Below are 23175 nucleotides of genomic sequence, written 5' to 3' on the forward strand. Positions count from 1 at the left end.
GTACAATACAACGTAGAAGTCCTGCAATATAAGTGACACTAAAACGCAGTAAATATGAAAGGAGTATACTACTAAAATTAATAATTAGTGATATATCAAATAATAAAGAATCAGTCGGCGTATAGGTGTTATTTATTTCTTAAGTGTTTTATTTTGAAAATAATAAATAAAATAAAGTAAATCTATCCGGAAGTAAAATAGGTATCGACGACTCCACAGAGTAACAGAAGAAAACAAGCTTTTTTACTATTTAAAATACAACATTATACAACTTTGTGTTGTATTCTCTCAATCCTTCTCAGTGCGCTTAAAAACAGCGTTTTGCCGATGGCAGCTACATTGGTAAGCAACAATCGAAACTTGCAATAGTTATCAAAATAGCACATAGTAGTTAGCCTCTTGTTGGAATATTTCATGCACGTGTTCAGAAATCATTCCCCAAAAACTTGTTTGCATCTTGCAGGATTTCAGAACCCACGTGGACCAGTCCTGTAGGTACTCTGAAGAGTTTGTCAACATTTATTACGATTGTATGGATAAGAAGAGAAGGGTGAGTAGCAATAAACGACATTTCCCGTTTGCGTCGGTGGGCATGTCACACTTTCAATTGGGAAAAGGACGACCTCCACCAATTTTATACTTCAGAACGTATGTATGTAAAGCAAGAACTGCATTGGAAGCGAATTTACACTAGTATGTGTGTCGAGATTAGTATGAGAGATTCATTCTGAATGTGTGTGACTAAACCTCTACTCCGCTACATTATTTTGCCGTCTACAGATTATCCCTAGGTAACTCAAATACATCTTATCATTACATAGAGTTCGTAGGAGTGTTTGAAATTCTTAAATGCTTGAATTTTAATGTTGTTTTGTTGTGTTTTCAAGGTTTGAAAAGGGCTTAAACTCTAGTGGAAGCGCTTGTAAATGTTTGAAATTGTTGACATCTCTCCTACCGGTAGGTTTGGTGTTTGGTTAGGGTTTGGGCTTCAAATAAGGGTTTTCAATCTATTTTAGGGTTGCAGCTAGACTTTGATGTAGGGTTGGGAACTAGGGTTTGAGCTCCATATTAGGGTTCTAAACTGAATGGAGCTAGGGGTTGGGGCTGCAAGTTAGGGTTTTAAACAAAGTTTACAGTTCTGAAATAAGGTTAGGGCTTGAGTTAGGCATTGAAACTAATGTTTAGGCTCCTGTTCTTTTGATCGGTGCAGGTTATCTTCTTTTAATGGTACTGGGGAAAATATCGAAAATGGGCTTTGAAAGTCCTGAAAAGGTGCTTCAATTTGGCCATTAAAAAGTTTGGGAACCCTGTCTACAATAAATAAAAATAGTTCTGCTCCTTCCCATTATTCATAATGCAGAATTCTGATGACCTCAAATCCGTGTTGAGACTGTTACCTAAAAACAGTAATTAGTTTCATTTAGCAGTTACTTCATTTATAGGATAATTCTAGTTACAAATTTCAGTATACACTCTCATAGAAGCCTCCCCCTTGTTAGGAAATAATTATTAAAATGTATCGTTTACCAAATAGTTCAAATTAGTTATCTGACTCCATTAACCAAACACAACCTGCATTCTCCTAACAATGAGCGCTATTTTCTTGTAGGAAAAATGAACAAGAGACTGGCATTTCCACATGGGGGCAGATTCAATTTCTTAAATAATTTAGTTAAGTGAACTCCATCGAATATATGGCCGTCGCTCGAGTCTCTGTCAAGCTTCCTCTCTCGATCTTCTGCTTTTCTCCTCGGACCACGGTTTTTCCGCAAGCTGGTGTGCCGGCTCCTCCCATGGGCGTGCGAATGAAAGGCCCCACGTGGCCCCACCATTTCGGAGAAAAGCGTCCCGATGTCTGAAAAACTCATAACAGCAGAGCGCTTATCAAAACAACTTCTCCAAACAATGCCTGCCGTCCTGCGTCAGAGTTCTGTTATCAACAGAACTAAACAAAACATTCCGCATTCGGATCAGCGTGACCTGTAGCCCACTCAGTGAAAATCTTCATTGCATTCAATAAATGTAACTTGTATTCAATCGTATAAAATCCCTTATAGTCAAATGTATAAAATCCTTCACCCTCAAACTGCTTTAAAAAGCCACATGATAAAAGAAATGGAAGCAAACGTGTGCAACTGTGGAAGCAGTGAGCCTTTCATATTGCTTGACTTGTGCAATCTTGAGAGCTTGCAAACAAACACTCAGCCAAGATTCTCAATATCCATTTTGTCTCTGCTTCAAACCACTGGAAGATCTCCACTTCTGGGTACTGTCCCAGAACCTTTCTTTTTTTCCAGGCATGGTGTTTTGCAAAAAAAGATTTTATCAAAATCCAGCTCACTTTTACCGTAATATTAGTGCTAACATTTGCCCTATTGATTTTGTTATCCACGTATAAGCCATGCCCCCTCCTTATGGGATGCCCACAATTTGCTATTGGTGACACGCAACCAAAAAAGCGCATATAGATTGACCCTTTCCTTGGGCAAGACACTGAATTCCTAATGCCCCCAATAAGCAGGTCGGTGCCTTGCATGACTGCATGGCCGCTATTGGTGTGTGAATGTGTGTGAATGGGTAAGTGTGAAGCACATTGTAAAGCGCTTTGATAGGTCTTCATTGACTTGAAAAGTGTTGTATAAATGCAGACCATTTACGGCTTAGATGCAAGTAAATACGATAAGGGGAATATCTCCATGAGGAGAAATTCAGCGTCCTCGTACTCTGCTTGAGACGGTGCCACCTTAACTATTCGGTTGTACTTTGTAGGTAAATATAGACACGGTCTTGGCAGATTGAGGGTTGTATATGACATTGTGAGGAGGAGGAACACTTTTGGATCAGAGGACATTGTAATTCATGAACTGCTTTTAATAAGAGCGGAGTAATGGCAATAAAACTGGCCTCAATATCGACAAGAATTTATGCGGATAAAAGTTAATGAGTCATCCATTTATTCTGACAGTAATTTGTACCGAGTACTAATTGACAGACACAAATGTTCTTTTATCCCACCAATTTGTGAAGCAACCAAGCAATTACAAAGAAGTGCACTTCTGTGTCCATTGCAACCGGCTGATGGTCTTATGATCAAGATGTAGGACTATTTACTAATTTCTTACATATCACTTGTTGTGTTGCAGAACCTCACCCGACTTTATTTAGACAAAGCAACGTTGGTGTGGAATGGGAACACGGTTTCCGGACTCGATGCCCTCGGAGAATTTTTTGAGGCGCTGCCTTCTAGCGAGTTCCAAGTCCATACACTTGATTGTCAACCAGTTCATGGTAAGTGGAACCTCTAGAAGTTGAATTGACGATGCAATGTGGGTCAGTTCCGTCCATAGATTTGGCCTTTATTTCCTGTTTCATTCATCCATTTGTCTGTAGAAGGATTATATCTTTTATTCCCTCGACCAGGGGTGGGTAAACGAGCTTTTTGATCTGGCCCCCCCAAACGAAAATGGTCAAAATATAATGGTTTTGTTTTGGTGTAACTTGTCTGTAGTGTCACTTAAATGTTTAAGTTCTCCATTGAAAAATATCTAATTTCATGAAGCCATAATGTTTATAGATGGATGATAACTTTTTTCTCTAGATTGATACCACAAATTTAGTGGTCCCTCTACGGGCTGAGAAATTTGAGATACAAGATGTTTTTGAGCAAAAATCTTGCGTGATATACAAGAAAAATCTGCGCTCAAGTCCTACACGAAAACAGCTGGCTACATGTTTCTTTACTTGCTTGATTTTTATCATGCGTTTAGAATTTTCCAATGCTAATCAAGATTAATGGTTAAAAAGATTGACTCAACAAATCATTTAATTCTGTTTAAAAAATAATTTGGTGAAATAAACTCTAAACGAAAAAATGACAAATTGTTGACCCCAATATGGCCTGTAATCCAAAAAGTTATCCCACGCTTAGTTGTTGCGTGAAGCCTGTGCTGGAATTCTCGGTGGAGCAAAACGCCAAACGAATCGTTTTACGTCATTAATTAGCATGTTAAGATGGCAAAAGACTCTTAAAAGATATTTCAGCATATCACGTTTTCCTTTAAAGGGGTTGTGTGTAATATTTAGTGCCTCTTAGTGGTAAAAAAAAAAACACATTTCCATACTAGGCAAAAATAAATGAACTGTCATACAAATGTTAGGGTTTTTTCATAATTGAAATAAAATAAATCTGTCGAATTGTTTTTACATATTGGAACTTAAAATAGTTTGACACATGTGGCACTGGTTCTTGTTGGGATTAGACAACAGTGTCATCTATGGACAAATATACACACTGGGGCTTTAAGACTTGTCACCTTTGTCCCCCATTACAGAGCAAGCGACCCAAGGTCAGATGACGCTCCTTGTGGTGACCGGTGGAATAGTGAAGTTTGAGGGGAACAAACAACGTTTCTACAACCAGAACTTTCTGCTAACGGCTCAAGCTTCACCCAACACAGACCAGCCAGTGTGGAAAATAGCTAGTGACTGTTTTCGTTTTCAGGACTGGAATAGTTGAGTGATAACAGCTAATTTAATTTTTTTTTTTTCTAATCTGTATAGTAATGCAAGAAAAAGTCGACACATTATAAAAAGGTTTTTATTTCTAGGAAAACTTTGAACAGCATGACCTGTGATCATAATGAATATACATATGATCCTTTTCCCCTAGCTGAAAGTGTAGTTGCGTTTACTGAGATAATTCAGCCAACCACATTAAACAGTTGAGTGCTCTGCATTTGACTAAGCAACTCACTTTTGGCAGTATTCGAAAAATGAAACCTTCACTCCTGGTGTTCCTGAGTCATTTGGTCTTTTTTCAGCATGAACATAAATAGCATGAATAAAATTAGCCTAAATAAGTTAAGTCAAGCATATTTCTGGATAGGAGTGTTGATGACCTAATGCTACATGTAAACATCTCACACAGCCTTACAAAAATGCTGGACGACTCTCATACACTGCACAATCCTGCCGGTAACAGGAATGAAGGCACAGTAACATCAGTACTCCAAAGAAAATACAGTATTAACATCACAAAATGTTATCAACATATGGAAGGATCTTTTTTTTTTAATTAATGGCGTCAAAATCCTCCCAATTAATTATCCCCCAACTTTCTACTTGCACACTCCAGTGGCGCAGGCAGGTCAAATTCCCTAATCAACCCATTTTCACGTGTGCTTCCGTGACACAAAGCAAAAAAAAAAACTCGCACACTTCACAGAAAACTACAGGCAAAATAGTGGTCAAGCTGAAAAGTCTAGGCAGGAATTACAAATGTCATTTGTCCCCATACATTTTCTGTATATGTTGGCGATAATGGTTCTTGAGCTCTTTCCGCTTGAGCTTGAACGCATCTGTGACAAGACCCATTTCTGGTGTCCACGGCTCCGGACTCAAGTGGACCTTTGCAGGAGTTTCAAAGCGCTGGAGTCTAACTGCAAAGATGAGAAGACAAAAAGTTAATTCATGCAATTTAAGGGTTGCAAAAAGTTGTAATATTATCCGCACCATAAGGCAAACCGGATTTTTTTCTTTTCATGTATAAAGGCACACAAGTCTAAGGTGCATGGAATTAAAATTACAGTCAAGGTTAGGGTTACGGAAAGTCCCATCCACTTTACGAATGCACTACATTGGATGAAACGGGAATTAAACCCAATTCAGGACATCGAGTGCGTCAGATCTGGTACAACTTGGGACACAGACGACATGAAAAGCAGTTAGGTCTTAACAGTATTTTTTGTCAAGGCACCAAATTGTTTTACTGGACCTGGCTGCAATAACATTGTTAGGCTTCTAACCAGTCTGTGGTACAACCGACTTGCAAAGTCATTACAAAGGGCACGAGATTCTGAAAATGACAATACGGGCATTGCGGGAAGTAATTTGGTCATCCTGAATATATAAATAAACGCATGGCCGCACGCAGTCAAAATGATTGTCACTTAAAATGCTTAGTTTGAGCTGAGACTACGCGAGACATTCCCTCCGATTTATCTGGTATTGTGAAAAAAATAGTGTGGCAATGAAATAAGACCTGGTGCCTTTTCATAGGTCGCCTGTATCTTTAGTAGTCTAGTGAATAAGATCCAGCACACTCCACACTGCGATATGGTTTTGAATCATTACATTCAATGTTATGCAATTGTGAAATATCCACTTCAGCATGGTGGTTAGGTTTCAGTGCTTTAAATATTTGTTACCCGGTTCGATGCCCCGATTATTATGCAATTGTGGTCAGCAAAAACATTCCCAGACTATCAATAATTGCACCAATTTGGTAACAAGTTTCCATTTTTCTTTTCGCATATAGAGGGCAACATATTATAAGGCACATGTAAAAATCCTAGCCAACACGGTAAGAGAACCAAATTGAGCTTTACTTTTAGCAGCCATCTCCTTGATCTCCTTCAAGACCTCTTTCTCCATGTCGGCATGGGTGCAGATATCCTCCCAAGGTGCGACCAATCCCTTCCGCTTAGCCAGATCTGTCAGACGTTTCTGATTTGGCACCACAAAACTGATCACGTAGTTCTGGTCACTATAGGGGAAATGGAATGCATGAAAAACATGGGCAGGAAATGAAAACATTATAATTGTTTCAGTTTGGTGGCAAGAAACAAGAATACAATGAAACACTACTGTTGCGAAAATGTTACTGCTGGACTTCCTCAGTTTGAAACAGTGAATTAGATACTTTTAAAACATTTTTTTTAATTTTAATGCGTATGCTTGAAATTTATTCTGTGCCGCTGTTGACATCAATAATCCCAAGTTTCAATGGACAACACAAAGGTCCCAAAATTGAGGACACAAATTTATCTTCAAGCATGAAAAGCCATCATTTTCATCAAAATAGTAGACTTGTAAATTAATGGCATAAAAAGGGCGCCTTCGCTGTAGGGCAGGGGACATTTTGGAGGCTCACAATTTCATTGATATTATGATTAAGGCATGATTCAAGATTCAATTATAAAACAAATTTGGAAGGTTTTTTCCTCCCCTCCATATTTTTTTTCTTCACTAAGATTCCCTCTTTCGGTGTTAACAATTTATTTAACTCAGGGAAACGTTGTAAACTGGAGAAAAATAGCACAGTAATACTAATTTTAGTGTAATTGCTTTAGTGATTTAATAGTCTATATGCCTTTTATATCATCACACATTCTTATCTCAATTCGGGAACTTTGCAGTTAAATTATAATCTATGATAAAAAGAAGCTAAAGCTCCTTTGAACACATGCGGTTGGCATTTTTCAATGTTCTAATCCAGGTGCTCACTGATCGGTTACAATAACGGGATAAAAACGTAGATTAGTGGCAAATGCTCGAGGTTAAAGTAAATAATATAGCCTTAAATCAGCGTATATACAGCCTTGAACAATTATTTTAAGTATAATGACATTGGAATTGGTGTTTCCCCAAATGCTTTCTGGTAGATAAATGATATTTAGCAAAAACAGCTACAATTGATGGTTAGCTTTTGAAGTATTGCCTGGCTTTGGCGACCTTCAGTGGACATATTAAAAACTGTAGCGGGCTGTATGTGTGACACCCGAGGTTTAAAAAATTAGGCCTAGAAATGAAACCCCTTTGACACATTTTCAAAAACTAGCACATTTTCCCGGTGGCTCACCTGTTTGCGTAAACACAGATATTGTCTATGAGGGCGCTGTTCTTTAAGGCGGATTCGACTTTACCGAGAGACACGTACTCCCCTGCCTGTAGCTTGACAAGATCTTTTTTACGGTCTGGAAAAAAACGTATTAAGACACACGAATGTTTAACACAGGCCGAGCTATGAAACTTGGCTGTAAGCCATTTGCGCCTTCACACACCTACTATTTGCAGACAACCATCTGGGTGCACTTCGCCGACATCTCCGGTGCAAAACCATCTTTGACCATTCTCGTCCACAAAGAAGTCCTCATCTTTACTCTCGTACTTGAAGTAACCCATGGTAACGTTGGGGCCGCCAATCAGGACTTCGCCTCGGGGGTTGGGCTTATCTTTGCTGGTGTAGCCGCCTGATTCAAGTAGCAAAACGTATAATCAAATCCAACCACGCTGCGGTGAGTGGAATTCCGAACAAGAGGCAACAAGTTAATTAGTTTGTCAGGCATACCTTCCGCCCAGTCCCGCAGTCTGATCTCGCAACAAATCAGTGGAGCTCCAACTCGGCCGGTGCTATTGTCAGCAACTGTGTGCGAGTGAAATATACATTGCATCATGATTACCCAGAGTCACGAACAAGCTGAAGCTAAATATTTATTTCTTATATATGTTTTTATACATATTTATTTTGCACCACTTAGTGGTAAAAAACAAAAAAGTGACAATATTTATTTAAACTAGAATAAATTAATGAACTACCATACCAACTTACATTTTTCAAAATACTCTAAATTGTGCATTTATTAAAAATAACATGAGCTTCACCTAGAGGGAATTGAAACATGTATCCGCCATCTAGCTGCTACGGTTACTGGAAAGAAAGAAAAAGAAATGAAAAAAAAAAAAACAGCCTAAGCCTTAGAGCGGTGCGGTACACCACTAACGAAAAAATGAGAAGTGCATTTTGGTCACTAACTCTCAGTAGCATTCTTCCTTGTGCTTTTAAACACTTGTTTGACGTCGCAAAACATAATACAGCGACATCTAGTGGTCAAATGATGCACACTAGCCCTTTAACAGTGAATTGTGGTCTCACATCGCTCCATCACCCGTCCCCGTGCCCTACACTTTGCAATAATTTAACAGACGGATTTGCGGCCACGCGGAGCACCGCTTAAGGAGGAAATCTGTGGCAAGGGCCGGCGCGTGTCTGCAATTTCTCCGCCACCACCCTTGCAACAGTTTGCCTTGAGGACAAAAAAATTAAAAAATAAGCCGCATCTTATTGGAAGCCGCAGTGTTTAGAATGTAGAAAACCGTATCAGGTTGTATTCCAAAATTTATGGTAGCTACTTCATTGGACAGGCTATGAGTCTTTGGTTTTCATTAAAACAGATTTTTTATCAGTTAATCTTGTCAGAACATTCTTTCATACAAAAAAATGCAATGTGTGTTGATAGGGTGGTAGGATGTTCTTTAAAATAGATTATTCATCGAGACAGACTAAATAAGTAGATAAACTACGTATAAGAATAATTATGTAATGTGCTTTCTTTAAAATGGTTTATTAATGCTTAAACCTTCTTTATGCGAGCACGGCCTTACCCTCAGTGATGGTGCCCGCTCCGCATGTTTCCGTGAGGCCGTAGCCCTGGCCAACCGGGCAGCAGAAGCAAACATTCATGAATCTCTGTGTTGCCGGAGACAGAGGAGCTCCTCCTGACAGCATCAAGCGCACTCGCCCTCCCAGCAGCTTCTTCACTTTGCCAAACAAAAGTCTGCACAAAATCACACTTGTGTCACACCTTCAATTCATTTGAAGAAGTTCAACCTGCTGCTCTACTTTTATTTGAATGCTTGCAACACTGAACTTGTTTCTTTACGTCATAAAAATAAAACCCAAGTCCTTACGCATTGCAGAGTGGTGCGTCGTAGCCTCGCTTAATCTGCTTTAATTTGTATTGGTAGCCCATGTTGAACAGCATCTTCTGACCATAGCTCATCTCCTGCACTTTGTTCATTACATTCTTGTTGATGCGATCCAAAATTTCCTGTTGGTAGGCCAAACAAAAACGAGATGAGATGCAAAAGAAATTGACAACGCAAACAAAGGAATACTTACTGGAACAGCTGCCATCAACGTGGGTTTAAGCACAGAAGTGTCTCCCTTGCTTCCCCTCTTTATTTTGGAGGACTGACACAAACACAATACCACACGCATTAATCTTATATTTCTGACAATAAAGACTGCATATTGCAAGACCCACCTGGTCGGACAGCGTGTGTGGGGACGAGTAGCCTATCGGGCATCCGTAAGAGACACAGCTTATTTCCGCTGTCATTTCCAGAACATGGGCCAAAGGTAGGTAGCCGATATAGACATCTTTTGGTCTGTCGGAGCAGAGTTGAAAAGAAGTTGAGCATGTGAAAGTGTGGCCACTTCTCGTTAGGGTGGTCCTTAATGGGGGTCGAAATTTTTTTTTTTTGAAATATTGGGCTCTGACCCCCCGCATATGTTCTTATATCGATAAAAACACACTGTGTGCAATTTTGAACAATTTGGATAATATTTAGAGGTAGCTCAACGACTTTGAAATTTCCCAAAATGGTAAAATTTTGGCAATTTTCGAGAAAAAACGGAAATCTTAACCCTATGTGTACGGCGTTTTAGAACATCCAATTTCAGTCCATTGCTTATAATTGTAACACAAGAAAAGTTACAAGTAACTTTGTACACTAGGTCTGATATAATGTGCGAAAAATCCTTATTTTTCATACCAAAATTTCAGAGGCCTTGAGCGACCTCTAAATATCCTTTGATTTTGATGAAACTTTGCCTAATTACGTTTTGTATATATTGGAACATATTCAAGGGGTCAGAGCATGAAATTTTAAAAGTCGAAAAATAAGGACCACCCTACTTCTCGTGGTATGGTTTGAAGTATTAAAACCAGTGGTTCTCAAACACCGGTCCACAGACTGGTATTTGGCCACACAAAAAGAAAAATATGTTTCATTATTTGTTTGCAAATCGTTTTGACAGGCATGGTACAGTGACCAAACCACACCAACACTTTTCACGAGGGTCTGTTTGTGGTTTTGATAACTTTGCAGGCGGCTCGACGTGACATTTTGTGTCAAACGTTACGGTAGCGGCCAATGTTTTGCAAGTGAGTTGGGGCAGTTTCCAATGTTATGTGATGTTGGTGCAATGTTACAAGGACACCCAAATATGACACAGGATTACACACTGGGGTCATTTTGTCCCTCCCAACCACAAGAAGCATACTTAATTTTCTATGAAGTCTCTTTTGAACAGAAGGGTTCCAAGCAACAAATTGCTCTGGTGGTCATTTGGGACTGATAGAACCCTAGTAATTTCGTAAATTTCGATTTATGCGTATTATTGTTGTTATTAATGTTATTGTTGTTAGTATACATGATTATTTCAGGGAAAAAAACAATGCCCATCTTGGGTCAGCCCTTAAAAATATTATCAGATACTTAACCATTTCCAGTGGGTACAACTGATTTTGTTTGTAATTAACTCCTGTTTTATAAATAACTTTCCAATTATATGCAAGGGTTTGTGGTATTTTTGTCACACATTTGTAGACTACAACAGGTCCACAGAGTTTGGAAATACTGTGGATAAGCATTTCACTTCCTGACAGAAATTGAATTTGTGAAATATGTGACAAAAGACCATTACCAAACAGTGAAATGTCTCGTTACCAATTTTACAATTACATAACGATTATATATATTCAAAAATAGCATTAAGCAAAAATGGGACATGCAGTGTGTGTCTATTTTGTGGTTTGCTTGTCCATGTTTTCGGTCTACTGCAAAAAGCATTTGAGGTTATCCTGCCTACCAATGACTGACTTCTAATTTGCATAGTCAACAATTTTTCCCATAAGGGTGTGGCCAAGTAACTTAGACTGAGGTTCAGGATTTGCTTGTCCGTTAAGTTCAGATGAATTAACGTTTTCTATCCATTCTAGCATACCCAAGTCCAGGGATGCGTTCACATTGGCCTGTCATTCCTGCAATCAAATTACTGTGGATAATCATCACTCCTTTGGGACGCCCGGTTGACCCACTGGTGTACATGACCACAGCCAAGTCGGACGGTTGCGGCTTCACAAGTTCTTTTCCCGCTGTAAAACACACACACACACACACAACTAACATTACAATTGTTTCCGTCTTCACATAGTTTGCTAGGATGTTATCAGACCATGTGAGAAACATGTTACCTTGACTAAAGTACAAAACACAATCTTGGAAATAAAAAAACCCAAACATTATATTTAAAGTAGGGATGCATGATAAGATTTGTTTCTTACGAATATATTAAATTTCTGCTTCTGTAGACAGATACAGAAACGTATTGCTACTTAAGATTTATTTTTATTATGAAAAAAAACACATGCACAAAATACAATTATTTGGAGGCCCATCTTTGTTTTAGTTTACAATTTACACTACAGAGCTATAATAAACATCTCCGGGGAGTAGTGTTGAAGGGACTAGAGCTACTCTTTCATCACTCAATCAAGCTTATCTTGTCAATAATAACTATAATGATTGTAATAAGATATTTTTATGAGAAATATAATACTTAATTACTGTATACGATAGATAGTGCAGAAAGTGCTTATCTTTAGGGGCTTGTTTAATATTTTGAGTACTAATGTGTTGTTCTGCAATAAACAGAAGATTCTAGAGTGAATACATGCAACTTATAGTCATTATTAAAGTGTTTTATTACTTAATTAGCTAAAAAAATACCATACATACACCCAATGATCTTGGATAAAGGGGAAACTACATTCTGGAAACATTACATTTGACCAATTTTGGCCATGGAAGGCGCGTCATAATGTTCCAAGTGAATCATATTTATGGTCGCAGTGACTTCTCAGGAGTAGAAAACATAACAATATGCACACTATACTATAGAGCAGTGTTTTTCAACCTTTTTTGAGCCAGGTCATGTTTTTTAAATTTGAAACATTTTGCGGCACACCACTAACCAAAAATGTTATAAAATGACACTGAACATTGTGTTTAATTACAATATACAGGGATCAGAATGGATATTTTCATTTTCAGCTGAAATAGCCAGGGTCCAGGGGCCGCAGGGCTCAGGGGGGCAAACCCACCCGAAGCCAACGGCATTTATCTTATTTGCTATGTGAAAATTGCACTAGAATGAATTAAATCCAACAAAACAGAAACCATGTATTTTTTTCAGTTTTAAGATGTTTAAAACAATTGGGGGATTACAATGTTACAACCATCACCATTGTTGCTACTAATCAACAATATATGTGAAAATTCAGATTCAGATCTTCTTTATTGTCATTCTAGTACACGTGTATACAGAACGAAATGTCGATACATCTGACCCGCACAGTTTCCTTGAATGTACAGATATAAGTAAAAGTTGTATTGTATTATGGCTACGTATAGTATTTTACCATAGTGCCGATAATATATACATATATATACATTAATAACCATTCATCATTAATTTGAAAATAGAATGCACAAACTGAACATGCTTAAAGAAAATACATGTCAGTCTGTGACAGTCTTCTCCAGCCATGACCACTTAAATTTATTCTTGATTCCTTAATCAATCTCGGAGACAAAAGCCTCGTCTTCTTTTCTTAGTATTTTCATATTTACTTTTTCAAACACTCATTTCACCGTTTGAAAAGACCGGAAGGAGCGCCATGTTTGAGAAAGCCAATGCTCTGAACAAAAGCTCCGCTGATTGGTTATCAGCGAACCTATCGACCAATGGTAGGAGTCGATCTATTTGTTGTGTGTTATAGAGCTAATGCGCTGCGCTTCTTTTTGCCGATTTTTCTCGCGATCTCTAACTGCTAACTTGGGGTGATGAAACAGTCACGTATCATACCTCACCCCCCCAAAATATTTTCTCATCGAATTTAGACGATTTACGGGAATGACCTTTGGGGTTCAAAAACAGCGGAAATCCGCGGATCCGCGGAAAATTCTGATCCCTAAATATAATTTATAGTACCTCCGTTTTTACAGCACAGACACTTGACAATGACATAATATTTGCAGAAAATGATTCATAAATGTTTTATAAAATTTTAAATTTTAAAACGTGACATTGGATAATTTCTCAAGTCACACCTGACGATCTCTCACGGCACACTAGTGTGTCGCAGCACAGTGGTTGAAAATCACTGCTTTAGAACATCCTTATAAACCTAGTGGGTTTTTTTCCTTAACAACTAGGATCGTAGGAGCACCATTTCCTATGGTGAGTCTTGAGCAAGTACAGCATCGTGGCACCCATCTGTCTCCAGGCCAACAAATGTTTACATCCAGTACAGATAAGTAACCCTTTGCGTCACAATAAAGACACTCGCTTATTCTGTTCACCCATTGCACATGGAGGTGTCAAATGAAAACAGCATTCTGACACAAACACATGCAGGTTTGTGACGGAAAACTCTACAATAAACAATACTAACTTTCTGAACTCACTTAAGTTCAGAAGCATTTAACAATCACAACAGCGTAGTACACATCCCTAGCACTGCGATCAGTAATGGACAAGAGTACACACGGTCAAGTTGGGCTACTACTATTCTATAGAAAAATGATAATGAGGAAAATAGATACTTGTAATCTTTCTAACAAGTAGTGCCAGCTGATTAGATTTTATAGGGTGGCTTCAAGTGGCCCATTCTCGGGTGTATTTGTTTTAGCCATCAGCCCAATAATTATCATGCATCAGTAATTTACAGAATTGACAATTTATATAAAATTTGACTAACTGTTGGAGGACTATGAGGCAAAAACAGGAAAGGCCAGTAATCAAACACTTAGCATTATGAACCGCAGGCGCAATTGTTTAAACTTTAAATATAGCACCAATCCAAAAACAATCTGCAGCCTTTACAAAACATGCATGCCAATAACATGACATTTTGAGTGTGCTCTCCTCCAAGAATTCTTCAATCTAAGACACGAAACATGTAGAAAATATTTAACCACAGAATTGTGCAGAAACAAATTCGTATAAAAAATTAAAAATAAGAAGGGAATGTTCTTTTGGCAGTGACATTATCCGTTCGTCCCCAAAGTGGATCAGCTGGTGCAGAGAATGGTTCACTTGGAGCCACCCAATAAAATTCAATCAGCTGACAATACTTGCTAGAAAGAATCCAAGTAATTATTTTTCCTCATTTTCATTTTGCTTTTCTATAGTAGTAGTAGCCCAGCTTGATCGTGTATACTCTTGCCCATTACTAATCAGAGTGCTCAGGATGTGTACAGTGCTGTTGTGATTGTATTGGATTCTGAACCTTAGCTTTCAAAGAGTTTTACTTTGGCAACATCTGCAATTGTGAATTGTTAGTTGTATTAGATGGTAATGACTACTGCACAACCATAATTATCGGTTTGTTCCCCCTTCACCCATTTTTGGGGCACTGTACACCATTGTCCTTCAAATGCTAAAATGCCCTAAAATTTGAGTTATACTGCTTGGTGTAGCCATTTCTTTTTCATCATTACCAGTCATTTTACTCCAGTAATCAATTAGAATTAACTCCCTTGTATTTGCATTTTAGCTATTTCAACAGTTTCTTTATCTGATGCACTTTCTTGTCCAAGAGGAAATATTTGAAAGCACTTCAACGGTTTTCTTAGTTTAATGAGAATCAAATTAAAGGATTAGAATTCAGCATTAGCAAGTTCACTGTTGTGTCAGCTATTTATCATTTTGTATTTATTTTTGTCTTTTCTTATGCTCAGGTATTTTGGTGTTGTCATTTTTGTTTTGCGTCCCAGATTTTAACATTATTGGTTTCAACCCAAAATCTTACATCTTTTTGTACATTCCTACTTTTTAATGTAAAAGATAAAAGTGTGAATGTGCACCGTTCTCAGGCAGGGCGCCCAGGTTTTGCACTTCTTGCATGCTGTGTATGGAGAGTCCTGCTGGGTAGCCCTCTGTCGTCACCTTCTTCTGGTCCACGTAGATAATGTGTTTAAGTTTAGGGATATTTGGAAGCACATTCTGGACAAACAAACACATAAGATGAACATTCTTTTAGGCTAATGTTTTGCTCCAAATTTAGTACATACTTGACTTTCATACAAAAAAGTTTTTGTATGAAAGAAATTCATAAAATGCACAATGAAAACTGGCTAGACGTTACACATGGGCAAACGGTGAAACATACAATCAAGCACACATCACTGGAGAAAATCCTACTTGGATTCAATTCCATCCAAATTTTGTTTATAGTAGTGCCTTGGCATTTTCATTATTCCTTTTAGTAGAGACCCTGCAAGTAGTATTTATATTGGGATCTGCCCATTTTATTTTAAAACAGTATGTGGACTTTAGCATTTGATATACAGGGAGTGCAGAATTATTAGGCAAGTTGTATTTTTGAGGATTAATTTTATTATTGAACAACAACCATGTTCTTAATGAACCCAAAAGTCTCATTAATATCAAAGCTGAATATTTTGGAAGTTGGAGTGGGGCTTTTTTAGTTTTAGCTATTTTAGGAGGATATCTGTGTGTGCAGGTGACTATTACTGTGCATAATTATTAGGCAACTTAACAAAAAACAAATGTATACCCATTTCAATTATTTATTTTCATCAGGGAAACCAATATAACAGCTCAACATTCAAAAATATACATTTCTGACATTCAAAAACAAAACAAAAACAAATCAGTGACCAATATAGCCACCTTTCTTTGCAAGGACACTCAAAAGCCTGCCATCCATGGATTCTGTCAGTGCTTTGATCTGTTCACGATCAACATTGCGTGCAGCAGCAACCACAGCCTCCCAGACACTGTTCAGAGAGGTGTACTGGTTTCCCTCCTTGTAAATCTCACATTTGATGAGGGACCACAGGTTCTCTATGGGGTTCAGATCAGGTGAACAAGGAGGCCATGTCATTAGTTTTTCTTCTTTTAGACCCTTTCTTGCCAGCCACGCTGTGGAGTACTTGGATGCGTGTGATGGAGCGTTGTCCTGCATGAAAATCATGTTTTTCTTGAAGGATGCGGACTTCTTCCTGTACCACTGCTTGAAGAAGGTGTCTTCCAGAAACTGGCAGTAGGACTGGGAGTTGAGCTTGAGTCCATCCTCAACCCGAAAAGGCCCCACAAGCTCATCTTTGATGATACCAGCCCATACCAGTACCCCACCTCCACCTTGCTGGCGTCTGAGGCGGACTGGAGCTCTCTGCCCTTTACCGATCCAGCCACGGGCCCATCCATCTGGGCCATCAAAACTCACTCTCATTTCATCAGTCCATAAAACCTTAGAAAAATCCGTCTTGAGATTTTTCTTGGCCCAGTCTTGACGTTTCAGCTTGTGTGTCTTGTTCAGTGGTGGTCGTTTTTCAGCCTTTCTTACCTTGGCCATGTCTCTGAGTATTGCACACCTTGTGCTTTTGGGCACTCCAGTGATGTTGCAGCTCTGAAATATGGCAAAACTGGTGGCAAGTGGCATCTTGGCAGTTGTACGCTTGACTTTTCTCAGTTCACGGGCAGTTATTTTGCGCCTTGGTTTTTCTACACGCTTCTTGCGACCCTGTTGACTATTTTGAATGTAACGCTTGATTGTTCGATGGTCACGCTTCAGAAGCTTGGCAAATTTAAGAGTGCTGCATCCCTCTGCAAGATATCTCACTATTTTTGACTTTTCAGAGCCTGTCAAGTCCCTCTTCTGACCCATTTTGCCAAAGGAAAGGAAGTTGCCTAATAATTATGCACACCTGATATAGGGTGTTGATGTCATTAGACCACACCCCTTCTCATTACAGAGATGCACATCACCTGATATGCTTAATTGGTAGTAGGCTTTCGAGCCTATACAGCTTGGAGTAAGACAACATGCATAAAGAGGATGATGTGGTCAAAATACTCATTTGCCTAATAATTCTGCACTCCCTGTACAAGAGTTCCCACGGTGTCATTTACCAAACCAGCCACACTAGTCGGTAAAAATGATAACTATGAAAAAAGTATGCCAGAAATCAGTGGAGGGTAACCTATTCTCTACGGACCTGTTTAACTTCAGAATATATAAACTCACAGCCAATTATTTAATATCATGCAGGACCTCCAGTGAATCATACATTTTGCAGATCCACAAATATATCTCTTTTACATATGCGACTTTTGCATGTGCATTCATCAAGAAATACGATTTTTAGATTTTAAGTAAATCAAAGTGTATATTTTTTTCATGTCAACAAGACGTGTTTGAATATTTTTGTGACTACTCATTTAGGTGTTAGATAAAATGACATTAATATGTAGCTCGCATTTGCAGGAAATTCTTGCCATTAAAATTTAATACTGGGAAACGCTACCTTATTTTCTAGCATGGCCCATTATAGACACGTAATCCTTGCAATAGTACACATGTCAAAGTGCCCTGTTTGGATGTAGCATGCACCTGTCCCCTGGGGATGACCCATAGGGGAAGAAGACTCTTCATAGATAATGGCATAAAAACTAATGCTCGCTGCCATTAATCTCGAGAGAAGGAATAAAAAGGCAACGGAAGCCACCAGATAGCCCTGTTAGCACAATTACTAAGAAGAGTGGTTGTTAAACATGGCAACAATTTCAAGCATTTACAAGCACTTCAACCAAAATTCAAGCACCTTCAAATCTGCAAAAAACAAAAATTAAAATTTAAACATTTTAAAAGATTACAAGCACCCTTACAAATTGTGTAAAAGACATCGGAAAAAGCATTAGATTTTATCTCATCACCAATGTTTTTACTCACAGTACCACGTCGTACACAGTTTTGGCTGAACCCTTCTACCATAATGTTCCATTACAACATGGTATATAGTGTGATTAGATGAAATGTAATGCATTTTCTTTCATCATCTACAACCCCAGTAGCCTAGTAGTTAGGATTCGGGCCGCCATGATTTGGGTTCAGTTCCCGTTGCATCTGATGCTAAACAAATTAGGAGAGCGATATTTGTCAAGTGACCAATCAATGCTCGATTACGGTGGTATAGTATCAGAAAACCTCGGTACAACGTGAATAGAAATGTGTGTATTCATGAATAAATATAGTGTAGGTAATAAACTAGGCAAATCTTCTTTCCATGTGCCCAGTACCAAACGACAAACACATCAGTCATATTTCATGAAATATACGCACTATTAATTTAGTCTCAAGCAGCTCCACACTGGTAACGAGATGTGAAACTCCAGTTTCATTCAGTCCAAATGCAATTGCATCCTCTCCCAATGTTGCGTAGAATGTCACCACTGTGGAGAAACCAAAACTGATTAAATTAAGCCTTGTCTTTTGAAAAAATAAATCATTAGAGTCAGTCACATACTACGTGACACGCACATGGAAAATTATGCCTAAAGCAAGTTTGGGCGGTTATCATCCACTCAGCTCTGGTTTCACAGAAAATGGCAATGTGGCTTTTGGGTTGCTGGCCGAGAGCTGTCAAGCCACTTCCGAACTGGCTGACGAGCGTGTCAGTTTGATTGTAGGAAAGCCATTTGTAATCGCCAAGGATCAACTAGCAGGAGACAAGATGAAAAGAGCCATTATCATTCAAATACAAATAACAAATAAGGTGATAGGCAAAATTAAGTCTGCACAAACTTTTTTAAAAACTTTCCCGTTGGACTGGGTCTCGTTTTCCTCACTCAGCACATCTCTGGTTCCAAGACACGGCGCTTCTCCAAAGCGCTCTACAGAGAACGTGAACAACTTATCCAAAGTGTCTTTGCCTGGCAGGTCGTCCTTGGCCAGAGCATCAAATTGGTCCACTGAGCGGTAAGGTCCTTCCGCACAGCCTGAAGTCGAGCGGGCCTTGACCCGCTTGGACATGGTGTTCTTTTGGCCCGCACTGGTAAAGTAGTACCATGGTAGGAAGGAGAGGACAGAGTAGAGCCACACAACGAGGTGGACTGGAAAAAGGAAGACAGATTGTAGAGTATCTGACTGTAAGCCCATACCGTCACAGGAGTATGTGGGGACAGGCGGGAGGTCGGGGTAGCAGCGATGAGCCTTGCTTCAGCTGGGGAGCTCCTTTAAAAAGTGGCAAGGATCAAATAAACTATGTGCCTTAGAAGAATAGCAAGAGCTTGAAGTCCACTGTCTCTTCAATGGCAGAATATTGAACTGAAAAAGACAAAACACTAAAGCCTGTTACAAAGCATTCAGACAATGATATGCTCAGGTATATTCTATACGCAATCAAGAAAAGTAAATAACTTTTCTTAAGCTTACTAAACGTCAAGCTTTGAAGTAAGTTTGGTTACAAGTTGCACTTCTTTGCTGCGTTCTAAATAGAGTCAGCTGTATGATCAGACGACTTTGGATGCCGTTTGGCAGCAAAGTAAAATTGGCCATGGGAACTTTGTTGCATCAGGAAACAAATAACATTCATTTTGTTGTCATTATGGGACAAGGCAACAGACGCCAAACTGCCTCAAGCATGATGTGAGCTTGAAGCTTCTGTCACACTTGCCCCTCCACTTCTTTGATTTTGATATTGTCAAAGAATCAACTTCAAAAGGTAAATATGGGGTTATCAAAGCCATTTTTTAGGTTCCCTTTTTTTAAAAACAGGAGTTAATAACTCTGTTACACTGACTAATACAACAGATAAACAAGCAGAAAATGTAACATAAGTAACATTTATTTTGTCGTCATTATTGGGCAAGGCAAATGAGATTCCAACTGCCTCAAGCATGATGTCGAGTATTAGGCATACGGCTTAAAGCTTGTGTAGTACATTTTGCATTTGCGAATTTAAATCCAAGAAGAAATAGTCACCCGTTTTAAATCGGGATAGGTGGAAATGAATTTTGATAATGCTAGCGAGTGAGATGACATCTCCGTTGCTTAAGCTTACAAGCTCAAGATTGCACAAGACAATAATTATAAACGGTTAACCTCTTTACATGTAGTGCACACGTTTTCTTCTATTCCTTTTTTTGTAGCCATTTTTAAGCAATTTATTTTAATGTGAGCATAGGCTATACAGTAATTTGCAACTAGATATTTACTTTTAGAGTAATGCAATACTTTTGGGTTCCAGTAGTCCAAGGGGAACGCAAACACCTTTTAAATCAGGTACCGTAAAATTCAGACTATAAGCCACAACTTTTTTCCCCAAGCTTTCAACCCTGCGGCTTAAGCAATGATGCAGCTAATTTATGCAGGGTTTTTTTTTCGATCGGGTGAGTATCAGGGGGCGCCCGAGTATCAGAGGTAAGAGTAAGATAGGGGGAATATATGTGTAGTATTTGCGCATAAATAAAACTAGCATGAACAAACTCTCATCATGGAAAAGTTGTCAATCGAAAGGACAGGGCTAACTACCATATTGGGAATCATTTTACAAGTTTGTTTATTTGTAAACGGAACCAATGTTGCGAAACAAAGAGATTACAAGAAGCAATGTCTAACGAAGCAGAAATATTTAAGGCGTATTTCTATTTATTTGTCACATTGTAGTGTATTTTGGAATACATATTTTACACGGTTGGATTCTATGAATTGTCCTTGATGTAACAAAGCCACTTTCGCAGACAATCAAACAACTTGAGGACGGCCAGGGGACGTAATGGTGAGTTACTGATCGTGATGTTTCTATCATTAATATATTTTGAAATGCTCATCATATATCAAAGCCCAAGCGTTTAAGCTTTGCCATGATATGTGGCATGACATATTTCAGTGACTGGTGACATCATACAGACAAGTCTTTAATTAGCAAAAGTCCAGGGACCCGCAGGGCCGTTGAAAGGTTAAGGTACAGTATACTTTCATAATTATTTCTGTGTAGTGTCTTTTATTGTAAACATGTCATGTTTCAATGTGGGCAAATGCGGCCTATGGTCAGGTGCGGAGTATGTATAAAACGTTTTTTCCTTTTAAAAAATTAATGGGTGCGGCTTATAATCAGGTGCGTTCTATAGTCAAAATTTTACGGTGACTTGTAACTGTAACTAGATACTTAACTTCAGTAACACGCACAACACCACTTACATATATCATGGCCTTCCCCTGAGATTGATAATCAGTGGATTTTCCTCACACGGAGATCTATGAAAGTTCTGATTAAGGGTTATACATGTGTCAAACTCCTGGTCCGCCACATCGTTTTATGTGGCCTGCAAAAGCTTAAAGTGTCTTGAGTTTCTGGAAATAAATGGACCGGGTGTGCTTTAACCAAAATTACTATTTCCCACAATGCCTGTTGAATATGAAACTTACCAAGAGATTGATCAGCGCCACTACACATCAATGCTTCCATGACAATGCCAATAAGTGGAAATGAGAAATATTCCAAAAATATCCAATAGGATTTGGTGTATTATTATGATTGGTCCATAACATATATGCGTGTAGCTATTCGTTTCCAGTGCAACTGTAATGTTTTTGCAACAAATAAATAACAGAGTTATTTTACCTACCATTCACTAACAGTTACATTTATAACTTGAGTGCAGCTATTATGCCTATATACAAATGACGAAAATGAGTTCGACACCCCCGATTTTAAGACTATTACTGTGGGTGTTAAACACAGAAAGGCAATCATCCAGTACCATCAAGACACGCGAGCCTTATAGAGCTTAGTTTCTGTGAGCACAGAGAGAGATGCGTAGCTAAGGACCTTAAGACCCCCTCTGAAGGTCACCGACTTTGAGGTGAAGATCACGCGAGGACGTTGATTCATTCACGAATGCGACCGTAAAGGAATGATTTCATTACATCACTCACCTGTCGCGTGGTATGCTGAACGTCAGAATCACTAAAAGCACTATCGCAATCATGTTATAGGCAAACGTATGAAAGAGCGAACTACGTGTGTGGAAAATTGAGTGGGGTGTGAATCACTGTGTGTGTGACGCAAATGATGCCAGGCTCTTTGTATGACTTCACAAGCATAGACACTTGAGCACATTTCCCGTTGATATGCGCCATATCCAAGCTGGCCCACCTGAACCATACCGTGGGGAGTAAAAAATAAACTAAACAAAGAATCTCCATTTTGATGACAAAGAGAACACAAAGCCGCCCCTGGGTCAAGTGTGCCAGCTCGGCTTCAAGCGACCGTTGATGCCCGCCAAACAGCGACAGGGAACACTTTTACAACCTAAACCTTTTTACATGTCCGTCTTAATTTTACCACAGTATTAATCAACAAACAGATGAACAAAGTAATAAGATTAGAGCGATACCTTTCTTAAAAAGAGGCTGTTTAGAATCTTACCGTGGACAGCGTGTACCCGGCTAGTCGTGACTCGTGTCTCCATCCGGAATGACCGACAGTTACCTCTTTCTAAAGACTCGGGAACCCGGAACTACTACGTCATCTGATTCCATTTCCCTCGACCAATCAGCGAGAGTAATCATCTTCCCCCTCTCAATCACTCACACACCCCAATTTCTTCTGCCCTTCTAGTGATAGGGATTCCGGCTCTTTTTAGAGAACCGGTTCTTTTAGCAGGCTAAAAAAGAG

The 23175-nt window shown here is 38.9% G+C and overlaps 2 protein-coding genes across 4 annotated transcripts; one reads left to right on the forward strand and one right to left on the reverse strand.

The window, feature by feature from the left end:
• Nucleotides 1-178: 178 nt before the first annotated feature.
• nxt2 (nuclear transport factor 2-like export factor 2) lies at nt 179-4793 on the forward strand. The gene is made up of 4 exons (XM_088344445.1): nt 179-342; nt 464-550; nt 3144-3288; nt 4332-4793. Exons 1-4 carry the CDS (start codon nt 328-330, stop codon nt 4514-4516), a joined length of 432 nt encoding a protein of 143 aa, XP_088200571.1. The 5' UTR covers nt 179-327; the 3' UTR covers nt 4517-4793.
• On the reverse strand, nt 4584-23074 carry acsl4a (acyl-CoA synthetase long chain family member 4a). 3 transcript variants are annotated; one of them, XM_088344443.1, is made up of 16 exons: nt 22927-23074; nt 19655-19820; nt 19299-19545; nt 19035-19212; nt 18837-18946; nt 15556-15694; nt 11630-11780; nt 9885-10008; nt 9740-9811; nt 9529-9668; nt 9223-9395; nt 8129-8203; nt 7842-8030; nt 7640-7754; nt 6387-6544; nt 4584-5438 (listed from the first exon to the last, which is right to left on the reverse strand). In XM_088344443.1, exons 3-16 carry the CDS (start codon nt 19524-19526, stop codon nt 5281-5283), a joined length of 2010 nt encoding a protein of 669 aa, XP_088200569.1. In that variant the 5' UTR covers nt 19527-19545; nt 19655-19820; nt 22927-23074; the 3' UTR covers nt 4584-5280. The 3 variants fall into 3 exon arrangements, with proteins under 3 accessions (XP_088200569.1, XP_088200566.1, XP_088200568.1); XM_088344440.1 differs by having other exon boundaries at nt 19299-19820; XM_088344442.1 differs by lacking the exon at nt 22927-23074 and adding an exon at nt 22124-22270 and having other exon boundaries at nt 19299-19820.
• Between the last annotated feature and the right edge of the window lie 101 nt (nt 23075-23175).

The sequence above is a fragment of the Urocampus carinirostris genome, chromosome 9 (assembly GCF_059441175.1).
Source record: "Urocampus carinirostris isolate Australia breed hairy pipefish chromosome 9, RoL_Ucar_1.0, whole genome shotgun sequence".
In the NCBI taxonomy this organism is placed as follows: domain Eukaryota; kingdom Metazoa; phylum Chordata; class Actinopteri; order Syngnathiformes; family Syngnathidae; genus Urocampus; species Urocampus carinirostris.